This window comes from Oryzias latipes, chromosome 10, assembly GCF_002234675.1.
Source record: "Oryzias latipes chromosome 10, ASM223467v1".
NCBI classification, from domain to species: Eukaryota; Metazoa; Chordata; class Actinopteri; order Beloniformes; family Adrianichthyidae; genus Oryzias; species Oryzias latipes.
Genome location: NC_019868.2, coordinates 3245471 through 3259668, shown reverse-complemented (window position 1 = coordinate 3259668; position 14198 = coordinate 3245471). Strand labels below are relative to the sequence as shown.

Sequence of the window (14198 nt, the reverse complement as noted above, 5' to 3'; positions counted from 1 at the left end):
AGGGGTTGATAGGAAATTGTGTATGTTTTCTTGCGAGCTTTGAGTGTTTTTACTTATAAATGCCTCCTAAAGGGAAATCTGGTCTGCAGCCTATTTTTTTTTTTTTGCAAGAATCGTGCTGGCCTCACATGACAGAAACACGACAGAACTTGTTCCAAATGAGAACTAACCCAGCTAAACCAAAGTTGCAGTCATTGGATGAAGTTGCCGTGTCAAGAAAAAGGTGCGGCAAATAGTGGAATTTGTGGGGATCGGCGTAATCGCACCATCAAAAAATCCAAGTGGTAATGTTCTTTAATAAAAAAACAGCTCTGTCTTGCGATTTGCGTTCCCGGCACACAGAGATTCCTCCAAAATCCGTTTGTTGGGTCCTTCTCTACCGAATTGTCTTACTCGGCTGTAAAGAGTGAAGCTCATTTGTAGCCAGATGTTCCATCAGCTCTGTAACTTTCACTTTTCTATTCTTTTGTTGCTCAACCCTTTGTAGATCTCTGTGTTGCAACTGAGCTGAAAATAAGCTCCCGCTCACCTGAAGAGCTCATATGACTCACTTCCTTGTTTTTCTGGTCTCATGTGTGTCGCATGCCTCGTGCACGCTCAGGACAGGAGCTGAGTCCTGGTGACGTTTCAGAGTGACACCACGAAAACAAGGCTATAAAGAATCAAACTCAATTCTGTGTTGGAGTCTCAGATGGTTCTGATCACAAGTTTAAGCTTTTATGAACTAAGTCAGTCAGCAAAAGTTGAGTTTTCCTGACAGGTCTGGATCTAATTGAGCTCTGAGGAATCCCTGGCGTCATTGAATGCATTTTTTCTTTCATGTGTTTGGTTGCAGCTCCAGCTCCTGGTGGAAATTGTCTGGCCGCTCTTCATCTTCTTCATCCTCATCGCAGTGCGCCTGAACTACCCTCCCTACGAGCAGCATGAGTGTGAGTCCACCACCTTCCTGTTGGATGGTTTAGCAGCAGATCCGCCTGAACAGTAAATCAGTAAACAAATTGAGAACAATCGAATGTAAAAGACGTGACTTTTCTTCATGCTTGTTTTAGTCTGAAGCTAGTTTACAGGCTTCCCTCCAGTTCATCCTTCACTTGGAGAGTTTAACAAGAAACTTTGCTTTTTTCATCACAGATTACATGAAAACCTGTTTTCACTTTTTAATTTAACTAAGTGAATTTAAAGGAAAATACAAGCTAATACCTGATCAACAAATTAAACTGTGCTTTCTAAAGAAAACAAACAGATTTTATTAAACCTGCATAAATGTTCAGTCAACAACAAACTGTTATGTTACCGGTTATTTATCAGCATTACCAATGTGAATTTATGGATGTAATACAGCCAGAGAAATGTAAGCATTTTTCTAAATGAATAACTATCTTTTAGTGGGGGAGGTTGATCTGGAATAGTTTTTCCTAAAGTGAGCAGCAGAAAGGTTAAAAGTTATAGCACAGAAAACTGTACTGTAACACAACAGTTTGTGCTTCAACACAGATGTGTTTAGTGTTTAGCAGAAGCTAATCACAGACAAACGTGAGAAACAGTCAGGAAAACGTTCATGTCTTTTGAAAGAGATTCCGTTCTCTTCTGCCAGAGGAGAACCGGCAGGAGAACAGATGTTCACAGTGCTGGAAGCCCGTGGCCCGCTCCGCATATTTTCTAAGTCACAAAGAGAATTTTTTATCCATTTTTTCATTTGATCCTGATTTACAACAATTTGAATAAAGAAATGGTCATAAATGCAATATTTATCTTAATTTTCTTTATAAATGTCCTCCATCATCAGACAAAAGGCTACAGGAACCTGTTGAAAACACCGAAAAAACAATTTTCATCAGAGGGGGTCTTCAACTCTTTGTATTTAATTTCTTTTGTGATATTTTGGGTGTGAGGGAGAAAAGCAACAGCTGACTATGAGGTCACGTTCTGCAAGAACACCATTGTTCTGTATCAAGCTGCTTCGGGAAAATGTTAAGCAATTCAGAGATATCGTTTTGGCTCATTGTCCATCTCAGATGGTTGCTTTCATTTGGGCTTGTGAAGATGATGCTCTTCATAATGTTTCTCCAAATGCAAAAGAGGGATTGTGGCTGGTCAGTCACCATAGAGGAACCCTCAGTCAGGACCCGGGGGGGGTAAGCAGGCGTGCCCCCCCCCCCCCCCAAGCTGTTGGACTGTGTGAGTGCTGTGGTCGGTTGAATCTGTATTTTCCAATGGTCAACTTGAACGCATCAATTTAATGCCACTGGTTGATCTGCTTCAGCCGGTGTATCCGCCTGCTTCAGCCGGTTGATCCGTTTGCTGCAGCCGGTTGATCCGCCTGCTTCAGCCGGTTGATCCGTTTGCTGCAGCCGGTTGATCCGTCTGCTGCAGCCGGTTGATCCGTCTGCTGCAGCCGGTTGATTCGCCTGCTGCAGCCGGTTGATCCGTCTGCTTCAGCCGGTTGATCCGTCTGCTGCAGCCGGTTGATCCGTCTGCTGCAGCCGGTTGATCCGTCTGCTGCAGCCGGTTGATCCGTCTGCTTCAGCCGGTTGATTCGCCTGCTGCAGCCGGTTGATCCGTCTGCTGCAGCCGGTTGATCCGTCTGCTTCAGCCGGTTGATTCGCCTGCTGCAGCCGGTTGATCTCCTGCAGCCGGTTGATCCGTCTGCTGCAGCCGGTTGATCCGTCTGCTTCAGCCGGTTGATTCGCCTGCTGCAGCCGGTTGATCTCCTGCAGCTGGTTGATCCGTCTGCTTCAGCCGGTTGATTCGCCTGCTGCAGCCGGTTGATCCGTCTGCTGCAGCCGGTTGATCCGTCTGCTTCAGCCGGTTGATTCGCCTGCTGCAGCCGGTTGATCTCCTGCAGCCGGTTGATCCGTCTGCTGCAGCCGGTTGATCCGTCTGCTTCAGCCGGTTGATTCGCCTGCTGCAGCCGGTTGATCTCCTGCAGCCGGTTGATCCGTCTGCTGCAGCCGGTTGATCCGTCTGCTGAAGCCGGTTGATCCGTCTGCTTTAGCCGGTTGATTCGCCTGCTGCAGCCGGTTGATCTCCTGCAGCTGGTTGATCCGTCTGCTGCAGCCGGTTGATCCGCCTGCTGCAGCCGGTTGATCCGTCTGCTGCAGCCGGTTGATCCGTCTGCTTCAGCCGGTTGATTCGTCTGCTGCAGCCGGTTGATCTCCTGCAGCTGGTTGATCCGTCTGCTTCAGCCGGTTGATTCGCCTGCTGCAGCCGGTTGATCCGTCTGCTGCAGCCGGTTGATCCGTCTGCTTCAGCCGGTTGATCCGTCTGCTTCAGCCGGTTGATCCGTCTGCTGCAGCCGGTTGATCCGCCTGCTGCAGCCGGTTGATCCGTCTGCTGCAGCCGGTTGATCCGTCTGCTGCAGCCGGTTGATCCGCCTGCTGCAGCCGGTTGATCCGTCTGCTTCAGTCGGTTGATCCGCCTGCTGCAGCCGGTTGATCCGCCTGCTGCAGCCGGTTGATCCGTCTGCTTCAGCCGGTTGATCCGTCTGCTTCAGCCGGTTGATCCGCCTGCTGCAGCCGGTTGATCCGTCTGCTTCAGCCGGTTGATCCGTCTGCTGCAGCCGGTTGATCCGTCTGCTGCAGCCGGTTGATCCGTCTGCTTCAGTCGGTTGATCCGCCTGCTGCAGCCGGTTGATCCGTCTGCTTCAGTCGGTTGATCCGTCTGCTGCAGCCGGTTGATCCGCCTGCTGCAGCCGGTTGATCCGTCTGCTGCAGCCGGTTGATACCTTCCCGAAATTCTGGTGTCACTTTTCAGAATCCGGGTTATCGGATGCGATAACCATCTGATGCAGGAGTTAAAAAGAAAGTTATTGACACAGAGCTCCTCGTGGTGTTTATCAAAGTCGTTTATGGTTGTGTGTCATTCTGTTCCATGTGCTTATCTACAGGCCACAAAGTTCAGAATTGATAAAGTTATTAAAGCTCAAAAATGAGCTAAATAAACAAAATGAGGAGGAACACTGATTTTGGCTGCTGGTCCTCCAGCTGCTGGATTTGCTTGGAGCTGCTGATGGTGCTCACACACCACCACAACAAAGTGAAGCAAACACAGAGCTGTGTATTGACTTTTCAGGGAGATTAAGGTCTACAGGAGAAGCTGGCGGTGATGGAATTTCTCTGATTCCTGAATATTGTTTAGTTGCACGTGCCACAGGTCAAACCCTGACCCGCTGTTGGGGTCACCCTGCCTCTGCCAGTCTGCTGAGCTGCTTCCTCCTCACCTTTGACCCCTCCCCTAATCCATCTAGAATGAGACTGTAGTGTTTCTGAAGCCGCAGACAGGTGGATCCCACATGAAAGGTACAGCCTCAGGGCTCCATGTTTGCAGGCGTGAAACCAGCGGGACAGGAATGCAACTGAGCTCAGTGTTACGCTGACGGAGCTGCATCCATCACATGACGGCAGTTGTTCTTCAGGAGCCGTGGTCTTCCTGTTTGCCTGTGAAAGCAGGAGAAGTCAGGGCGCTCCTGCCGCAGCCTCTGCAGTGATTCATGATCTCGACATGTTCGTACTCGCCACCCTGGATTCTGAAGGCCTCGGAGAAAGTTCCAGCAGATCAGAGAAGAGCTGACCTCACCTGGGCAACAGAATCCACCTCAGCGCCGCGGCTCTAGCGTGTTTACACTGTTCAAAGCGCTGCCGCCGCATCAGGACGATTTTCCTTTCAGTCCTACCAAAGCCTTTTCTGTGCAGACGCTCATTTGTCTCAGATCAAAATCCCACCTTTATTCCACACCATTGTTTGCCCTGGCAACTAATAACTTCTCTAAACGTGGAGGGGGAGGCTTTCGTTTGCTCAGCTCCATCCGTCCATCCATCCTTCGCCCACGCCGCTTCATTCTTCATGCCTGTGCTTTCCAATAACAGCAAGATTCCTGCCTCCCTTCAGCCCTAGTGAAAACTCCAGCCAAGCCCAGATGTGGTTTTTCTCTTGGGACACGGATGGAATAAATAAATAAAACGTATCAATCAATCAGAATGAAGTCTGATCTAAGCCCCGCCTCCTGAAGCTGAAAAATTCAGGGTAAATTCAGCTCTTTTGTACGTTCTTTATAGTGAGAACAGCTGAACAACAACAGTTTCGGTTTCTGTCATTAGAAGTTTGAAAGACTGAGGACCTCAGAGTGTAGATTTACTCTGCTGCTTCAAGGAAATAGTGAAACCCAGCAGTTAGCCCTCAGCTGCATGATGTTTTCTTGTGCAAACATGCTGCCCCATTCACTGTGTCGTTAAAACGTCTGCTTGGGGTTTTCTGCAGAAATGGAGAAGTATTACAACACACTACAACACACACACTACAACACACACTGCAGAAAATCTGCCCTTTTGATCCAAACAAAAGAAAAAAAGCGTTTGCTGTTTTCTGAGTCTGTCTGAACGGAGCTGTGGCTTAATGACAACTTTAAAAGAAAATATAAAAAATAAACGGGATACACTGCAAACGTATAAAAATGCTGGTGAAGCTGCACATTGAAGAAGCTGAAGCTTTTTTCATTCATGTTTTATGAATACAGAAGTGAGACAAAGCTGAAGTCTATGCAGAAATCTCCTGAAGGAGTTAAACTTCTTATGACGGAAGCAACCGAACACAGGAAAACAGAGGCTCACTCTGTTCTGGTTTGAGCTAAAAGATGATTTTAAGAAACTGCAGCAACTGATTTTGAGGCGGATCTGCTTGATGGTCCCAGGTGTGCCGCAGGAACAGAGGAGTTATGGTTTGAAACATGGAGTCAAGGTTCAAATCCGTGTTTCAGAGGACACCTCCACATCTGAGCCCAAACACAGACGTTTGTCTGAATGATGATGGGAATCTTAGAGGTTTTCCTCATTTACAGCTTTGTGACTGCATTTAACGGAGCGATCTGTTGAAGCGTTAGCTGTCTTTCTACATGCCATCACCAATTTGGATCATTACCTTCCACTTGCGGGGTCATGGAAGCAGCAGCCTCAGAAAGAAAGTATAGAAGTCCCGTTTCCACCTCTGAGGGGTTCCCTGAGATGTGAAATCTCTGCAGACTCTGCCGCAGATCCTTCTCCCAGTTAAAAAAGCCTCATAATACCTCACTAAGAAGGTTTTGGGATTCCCTCCTTCACACCTTCAGCTCTCCATGTGGACGAGCAGGTCTATTCAGAGCTTCTCCCGAATGACTGATCTAAACCTGTCTCTCAGGGAGACCCCCATAACACAAACTAGGAAGTAGCAAACGTTGCAGTTCCTCCAATGACCACTAGAGGCAAATTAGCCAAGTGAGCAGATCTCAAACTCAAACTTCCATATTGAAAATTCCTGTTTGACACAGAAATACATCTTTGTACTTTCTGGTTTCTGAAGTTTTGTTTGTTTTCATTCTTCATTTATTATTGTAACGTCTTGGGGGAAGATGGTATTTTTAATTCAGTTGTTGATAGAGCTCAAAGTTGCACTCATTTTAGTGTGTACATTTTGATTGGGTGGTGGGCGGCCCCAACAGAGCTTTAAAGTCTGTCTCTGTTGATCTGTTGTAGAAGCGTTTTCAGTGGTCTTTTAATTATGATTTTGCCGTTTTTAGCCAAAAACGGCAAAAAAACGTGTGTAAATCTCTTGGACATAGTTTCTGCAGAGCGGCAGGAGTTGAACAGAAATTCACCTCTGAGTTTTGGGCGGAACTGTTGGTGCAGACCAACCCTGCCCTTCACCCCCCCCCCCCCCCCCCCCCCCCCCCCCCCCGGAACTGAGGGCTCTCTTTTTACCAGCTCTCCCGCTAGCTTACAGCCTCACACCACCAAACTAACAGCAAAAATGGCAGCAATATCAGAGCTATCCAGCTGTACAGTTTAGAGCAGGGGTGGCGAACAAGTTTGACACCAAGAGCCGAATTTTTTCACTGTGAGAGTCAAAGAGCCACACCACACACTGATCTGCCAAGACGTACTCACACAAACACACAATTAAAGCCGTATTATTTTCCATAACACACTCCTCTCCCTATAATACAACAGCAAATGCAGCTTAGCCAGAGTTAACACAGCGACTACCCTGGAGGTCAGATACCCCCTCCACACACACAGGCACCTCTCTCTCATCTCACTCTTTTCTCTGCCTCTCTCTGACACACAACTACTCAGTGACGTGTGTTCAGGTTGATGGCTGGTAAGTCTAAATCTGAGGTCAGATTTACGATGATAAAAACTGAATATTTCATTGTTTATCCAAAAGCATTTAACTGGTAATTCTTTGTATTTCAAAATTCCTCTTTCAATGACACTTACACCAACAAATACACAAACATCTGGACAGACTATCCTTCTGGTGTCTAAGTAATTCTTATTCACAATAAATACATTAAATATATTACATTTCAGATGTAAAAATGTTTTACGTTTCTAACTTTTTTTTTTTTTTTAAACTAATGATTGACTTTTGCATGAAAAACTGATAATTGATGGAATGTTGAAATATTCACATCAGCATGCTCAGTCAGGTGCGTTTTCCAAACAACATTTCAGAATTTCTCACCTTGCTGCAGTGATGGATGATGATCTCAGTGGGATTTCTCTTGTTTCTAATGATCCTCTGCAGATCAGGTTTATATTCAGTTGTAGCCCCTTTGATCAGTTCCTTTACGTGAGTGTTGGTCAGAACGGACCGATGCCTTGATTTTCACGTGTTTCAAGGTAATAAACAGGGACGGGCAGACATTGAGGAGAACATCGACAGCAGCTTGAGAGCAGCTCTTTGACAGACGGGTATTTCTCTGTTCTCCAAAACATAACAGGGCCTTCTTTCAAAAGAGATTTCAGCTCAATCATCTCCGGTTCGCTCGCTGCCTCATCAGTGACAAGCGGGGATCTCAGGCAGTCAGTCTCTGCATTAAAGGGTAGATGAGAAAAGTGACCTGCGGTTGTTTCTGCTGTAGCTCCTCAAACCACAAAGTAAAGTTTCCGTCCAGTTGTGTGGTGTCACATTCTGTGCTTTATTCATTTGGATTGCAGCTTTCTGCTGTGAGCTGCACAAAGAAGGAGAGTGGGATGATGGCCTTTTTGAATGTGCACTTAGAAAAGCTTCAACTTGTTAATAAAGGAGACAATTTGTGTCAGATGATCAGGAAGAGAACAATTTCATTGCTTCCAAAAGCTCATAATAATAAACATAGTGACTTGCCATTCCGTTCAGTAAAAAAGTAAGATTCTATCCATTGTTCCAGAAACGTCCTGTGTTTCACTTTATACTCTGAATTAAGCCATTTTGACCATGAGGGTAACAGTCTGCACGCACATCAAATGTTTACTCATTTTTTCCAACATTGGGCGTAACCCACTCAAATGATTGGCAGTCACGTATGTGTCGGGAGCAGGATCAAGACACACACACACTCTGTCAAATTACATTTATTATTGTTTTTTTATTTATTTTTAAAACCCTCTGATGGTTTGAGTGTGGTTTAAGAGGGAAAAAACTATGAAATGAGGCACAGTATGTAAAAAATATGATGAGACGCAAGGAGCGGCATGCTGATTGGCCGAGAGCCGTGTGTACGCCACCCCTGGTTTAGATCCAGATTCCAGCTCAGACGAGGAAAACAAAGACGTTCATGGATCTATTGGTCTGCATCAGAATGGAGCAGAGCAGAGAGGCTGTGGCCCACCCAACATTTTTTAATGGAACAAATATGCTGTTTGAAAAACAGCATATTTTTGTCTGTTCCTGGTTCAAAACAATTTGAAAAAATGCTTAGAAATACAGTTTTCCTCTTAATTTTCTTCATATATGTCCTCGTTTATGAGAACAGCAAAAACATCATTTTCATAGGAGTGCGTAATTAAGTTTGACTTTTTCCCACCTGAAGTTGTTGAAGTGGGCGGGGCAAACTTTGATAAACAAATCCGACCCACTTTAGGCTTCATTTTCACTGTGCAGAATCCAGTGGTATGCTGTCCATGGTTCACACTTTTCTTTATTACTGACAATACAAAGTAGGCTGCCATAACCCGTCTGTCACCCTCAGACTGTCCCCTTTTTCTGGTTTGTGAGCAGGGACTCGAACCCCTCCGGCTTACACTTAGATATTCACATTGTGACTTCCAGATGATCCACAGAGGGAACCCAACCTTCACTAAAGCCTTTAACGTCTTCTTGAATAGAGTTAAAACAAAGTTTGAGAGGCTGTGTCTGTAAATAAAGGTTACGGTACAGATTTTAAAATAATATCTGAAGATTTCCTCCATAAATGTTGGTGACAAACCGGCTGAGCCTGGTTCTGGTGGGACAGGATGTGAAGGTGTTGTGGACAAATCCACCGCTCAGAATGTCCAAATAAATAAATAATCTGATAAATAATCAATGTGGCCGATCAGCAGCAGGTTGATGCTCTAGTACTGCTGCAACGTAAACCATGACTGTGAGTTCAGATGCTTTGCCTCAAATCAGACAGGAAGTCCCGCAGCACGATTTCACGATCCTCCGTCACACTTAAAGAAACGTTCAGACAACAAACCGACCTTAAAGAAAGAGCTGAGAACTTGAGCCATAAAGATCATTCAGACATTCCTGATTCTGCTGACGTTTGTCTTTTTCCCCTCCACCCAGCTTTCAAAAACATTTTGTTTTTAATCACTTCAACAGAACTTTTGTAAAGATATTAGACCCTCTCTGAGTTTATAAGAGGTTTCTATAAAGGAAATATTTAGATTATTTATTTATCTATCCGTGGTTTCTCCATTTCTTTTCACTTTGTTATTGATTACTGATTGAGTGCGGGGTGCGTTGAGCAGTGGCGGCAGCCTGCTGGCTGACCTGTGGACCTCCTTTTGCTCCGCCTCTTATCTTATCGCTCCCGATTGAAAAGAGCGCAGCTGGCAGAAAATGCCTCTGATAGCAGCGTCTTTGCACGCCGTGAAGCTGCAGGGCGAAGGTCACACCTGCAGCGGCGATGCTGTAACCCTGAGCCAATCAGAGGTTATCTCCCCGCCGTGCTTCAGGTGAGCGTGTGCTCGCTCAGTTCCAACGAGGCAGGAGATAAAGACGAGCTGTTGTGGACGGTTGGAGGCAAAAACACAGCAACGTGAGGAGAGGCACAGATGTACGAACTCATGATGATGAGCGCACCGTTCTCAAGAGGAGGGACTAATCCCTCAGTGTCAAGATGATTTTAAGGCGGAATCTTTTGACCCTCTTCAGTGTGGGATGGAAAGTTTAAAACCCACCAACTTTACCGTGAATGAATTTAAAACTGAGAGCAGGAAAAGAGTAAAAGCTCCGTGTTCTCCATATTTATTTGTCCCTCATCTGTTCCACTTGCTTTCGTTCCAATCGGAGTAGTGTCTTCATTGTTGGTGTTTCAAGTGTCTGATTGACTACAAACACATCTGCTGGAGGTTCATCAGGTTTTAGAAGCTGGATTACCCAACTTAAAAAAAATAAAGACGTAGATGACTGTTGTTGCCATGACAACTCACACCAAGTTGCTCATTTGTGTTAAATCTTTTTTTTATTGAATTTTTATATAAAAGCTGATCAAATAAAATTGTATTTATCAAGGATGTTAAACAATGTTTACATAAAGTAGATGTTGGATTTCTTTTCTTAAGATAAAAACCACAAGAAGCAGATCTGTGCTGTTCAAGCTCTTGAACTACATTTCCCATGAGTCTCAGCTGCTGATCTACTGTCACCCTTACTGAGATCTTTCCCATCTGCAGGCCATTTTCCAAACAAAGCCATGCCGTCTGCCGGAACACTACCATGGATCCAGGGGATTCTGTGCAATGCGAACAACCCGTGCTTCAGGAACCCGACCCCTGGCGAGTCGCCGGGCATCGTGGGAAACTTTAACGACTCCATGTGAGTTCTGTGTGGCTGAACGTATGTTATGATATTTCTTGGTTGCAATGGGCATCAGTGTTCGGCAGATTTGGTCTTTTTTTTTTTCAGACCCGATACCGATGCCGTTTGGTTAAAGTCCGTTAGGCCATTTGCCGATATTTACAGCTGATATTCAGTTGCAGTAAAAGTAAACACAGTGGCATCAGAATTTAGAATAAAACAAACGCCAACAATGAACCTATTTATTTCAAAAACAAGTAAATAAAAAAAACAAACCTATAGCTCCTAGAAGTGTAGGAAGTAACAGACTCAGCAGCATCTTTTATTAGTTAAATAAACAATTCCTTGAAAGAGTTTTCATAGCTAATAAAGTAAAACATAAATTAAACAAAACACAAAAGTGCAGGGAGTTCCTTGTCTTACGAGGTCAAATAAAAATGAGTAAAATTAGTAATAAGTAAATAGCTCCCTGAGGTTTTATCAAGTGAATAAAACAAAGTTAAAAGTAAAATCTTTTCATTACTAAACCAAGACAAAATAAATAAAAAAGGGGAATAAAACACACCGTTTTTTAAATGTTCTCTACCGTTTGGTTGACCTGGCAGTTAAAGGGTTAAGCAGCACCAGATTGTGGGGCAAAAGTTAATCTGCATGTTCTCCAACCAAACAGCTTCTCTTGGGCTCATAAATTGCAAAGAGATGTGCGCACTGGGGACCGTTGAGGAAGGTGCGCAGAGAAACCTCTCTGCATGGTTGCAAGTCGCTTGGAGCGGAGGAGGGAGGGGCTGCAGTTATACCCGCTCACAGTGCAGCCTATACCAGGGGTCGGCAACCTTTTTTACTCAAAGAGCCATTTGGGACCGCCCCTAATAAAAAAGAAAGCTCCCGGAGCCACAACCCGTTTTGACATCATCATACATATTATGCATGTATATATTATTCAAAGATGCTCATTACGTCGATCTTCAATGACATGAGTGTAGATCGCGGGCCAGAAAAGATAAAAATAATGTACTTCTTTAAAATTCACCAGCCAATCAAAATCCTCACTGAGAAGTATGGGACTTGATTGACATGGAGATTGGCCAATCGGAGATCGTCTGAAGCATACGTCGCTGCAAATGCACATTATGTTCTTTAAAGGATGATACCGTGGCCGCGTGTGGGAGGAGCTACTGGTTCTGGTCTGATCGCTGCATGGAGCGATGTGTTTATCAATGCATGGTAGACACTGAGAATGTGGAGAGATCAGGTTTATTATTTTGAAGAGTTCTACTGGGTAATCATGTTTCCATGTTTGAGTTCATAAAATCATCCCAGGGAAATTCTCTGCTTCAACTCCTGCAGGAAAAGCTGCGTCTTAATCTGACGCCCGTGTTTCCATCTCTCTGACAGAGTTTGAAGCCAAAGCCCCTCCTCCGCCTCTCCACCTGCTTTTCCTCTCTACCTGTTCACCTGTTCACATCCTCTGCAGCTGAAAGTTGGTTTCCCCCGCGCTCCTCAGTGTGTCCTACACAGAGAGCGCTAAATACGATAGTCGGGTCGCTCCAGCGCAGCACCAGGATGAAAGAGCCGGATGCAGGTTATAGCCGGGATAGAGCGGGTTAAGAAAATGAATGGAAGAGGGCGGCCCGCTGAAGAAATATTCAGTATTGTACACATTTTATTATTAGTCTGAACTATCTTTTATTTAGAAAAATATTTTATTTTATCAGTCCAGTATGAAAAAAAAACATCAACAAAAGCTAAAGCTGTGTTGGGCGGTTTTTGGCTGGGTCTGGCGGTTTTCAGATGACTTTTCGGCTGGAAACCTTTGACTCTATCTGGCAACGCTGGCGCGAACTCTCAGTCTGTCATCAGTCTCTGCCCCGCGGTACGTCAAGTACCCGGCAGAAGATCGGAGTGTTTATTGAAGCCGCCCCGCGTGCCTCTCCCTGCTATCAGCTCTGCAGGTCTCTCCCGGTAATACGAGCTCATTACGAAGCTGTTTTTTTACGTGGCTCGTGCTTCGTGCGGAGCTAGCAGCGCCTTTGAAATGCCATGAAAAAGGAAAAAACTAAAATAAAATTTAATTATTATAAAAAACTCATTATTTTCCAAAGTCACAGGGAGCCACAACAGATGGATGAAAGAGCCACATGGGGCTCCGGAGCCATGGGTTGCCGACCCCTGGCCTATACCAATATAGATATACGTCAAAATAACAGATATGTTATTTGTCATTTTGAGGTTTATCGGTCGACCTCTGATTTCCGCAAACTGAACACATTTGTGCGATTCATTTTGAACTAGAACTGATTATCTGCTGTTTCTGAATAAAAACAACCTTAGAAAAATAACAATGAGTCCTTTTTCTGTTCCACTTCCTGCTGTGAATTGTGTGAAATCTGGCTTTGAGGGGTTTGTTTCTGTTTGCATCAGCAGAACTGACTCCTTGGATCTGACACACTCGGATGTCTGCAGCTCCTCTCTAACTTTTCCCCCAGTTGGTGAAGCATCTGTTTTTGCCTCTGAACTTTTCCTGTGACTGTGCTGTCCTGTCTTCGCTCTGGACTTCCCGTCTACTTCTGTCCACTGCAGCTCTCCCGGCTGTCTCCGCTTCTCCGCCTCGACTGTCTTTTAAATGCTTGAACCAACTTTGCTTTTGTCATTTGCAGAATTTCTCGTCTGTTCTCCGACGCCAAGAAGATTCTTCTGTACAGTCAGAACGACAAGAACCTGGAGGGCTTCAAGGAGCTGGCACGAACACTGCAGGCGCTGCAGAGCAGCCGCTCAGGTAGATAAGCACCTGTGTGAAGAGCCAGGCATTGACCTGCTAGAGAAAGACTGTTCTGACCCAGAATTTGGGCCGGTTCAGATGCTGTGCTTACAACAGCTGAGCTCCATGCAGTCCACCCCTCCACTGCAGTGTTCTTCCAGCTTACTGTACAGACAGAAAATGTGGGAAAATGTGCTGTACCTGCTCCGACCTGCTTTCCCCCCTTTCTGAAAAAAAAAAAAAATCACAGGATTTAATTGGCCCACAGCAGATGGTGTGATGTAGGGCGGGAAACTCACAGAGAAAGACATGGATAGGTTTGAAACAGGTCCTTAAAATTCTTGAAACACTTTTACTTTCACAAGCCTGTTTTTGGAGCCCTGGAAGTCTATAAATGGTCAAACTAAAATGATCATTTTTGACTAAAAAGCATGCTTGTCTTATTTGGCTGAAGTGAAAACAGTTCCAATAATTACCTTTAAGACCACAGTCACTAAAGGTTTCCAAAAATCCCTTTTGGGCCAAATCTGGAGACTTAAAGGTTCAGCAGACGAACCACGAACTTCTAAAAACCTTCTTAAGGCTCGTGTGGCCAACCCAGAGACATCATAAAATGGAACGTACCATTTTCCCATGTATG

The 14198-nt window shown here is 45.0% G+C and overlaps 1 protein-coding gene across 1 annotated transcript in view; it reads left to right on the top strand.

Moving 5' to 3' along the window:
* Window positions 1-14198, top strand: part of LOC101163308 (ATP-binding cassette sub-family A member 1) — a 53824-nt gene that overhangs the window by 9321 nt on the left and 30305 nt on the right. The window contains exons 3-5 of the mRNA XM_011473151.3: window positions 836-929; window positions 10677-10818; window positions 13458-13576. Of these exons, the coding sequence (XP_011471453.1) occupies window positions 836-929; window positions 10677-10818; window positions 13458-13576 (355 nt within the window). The remainder of the gene's footprint in view (window positions 1-835; window positions 930-10676; window positions 10819-13457; window positions 13577-14198) is intronic.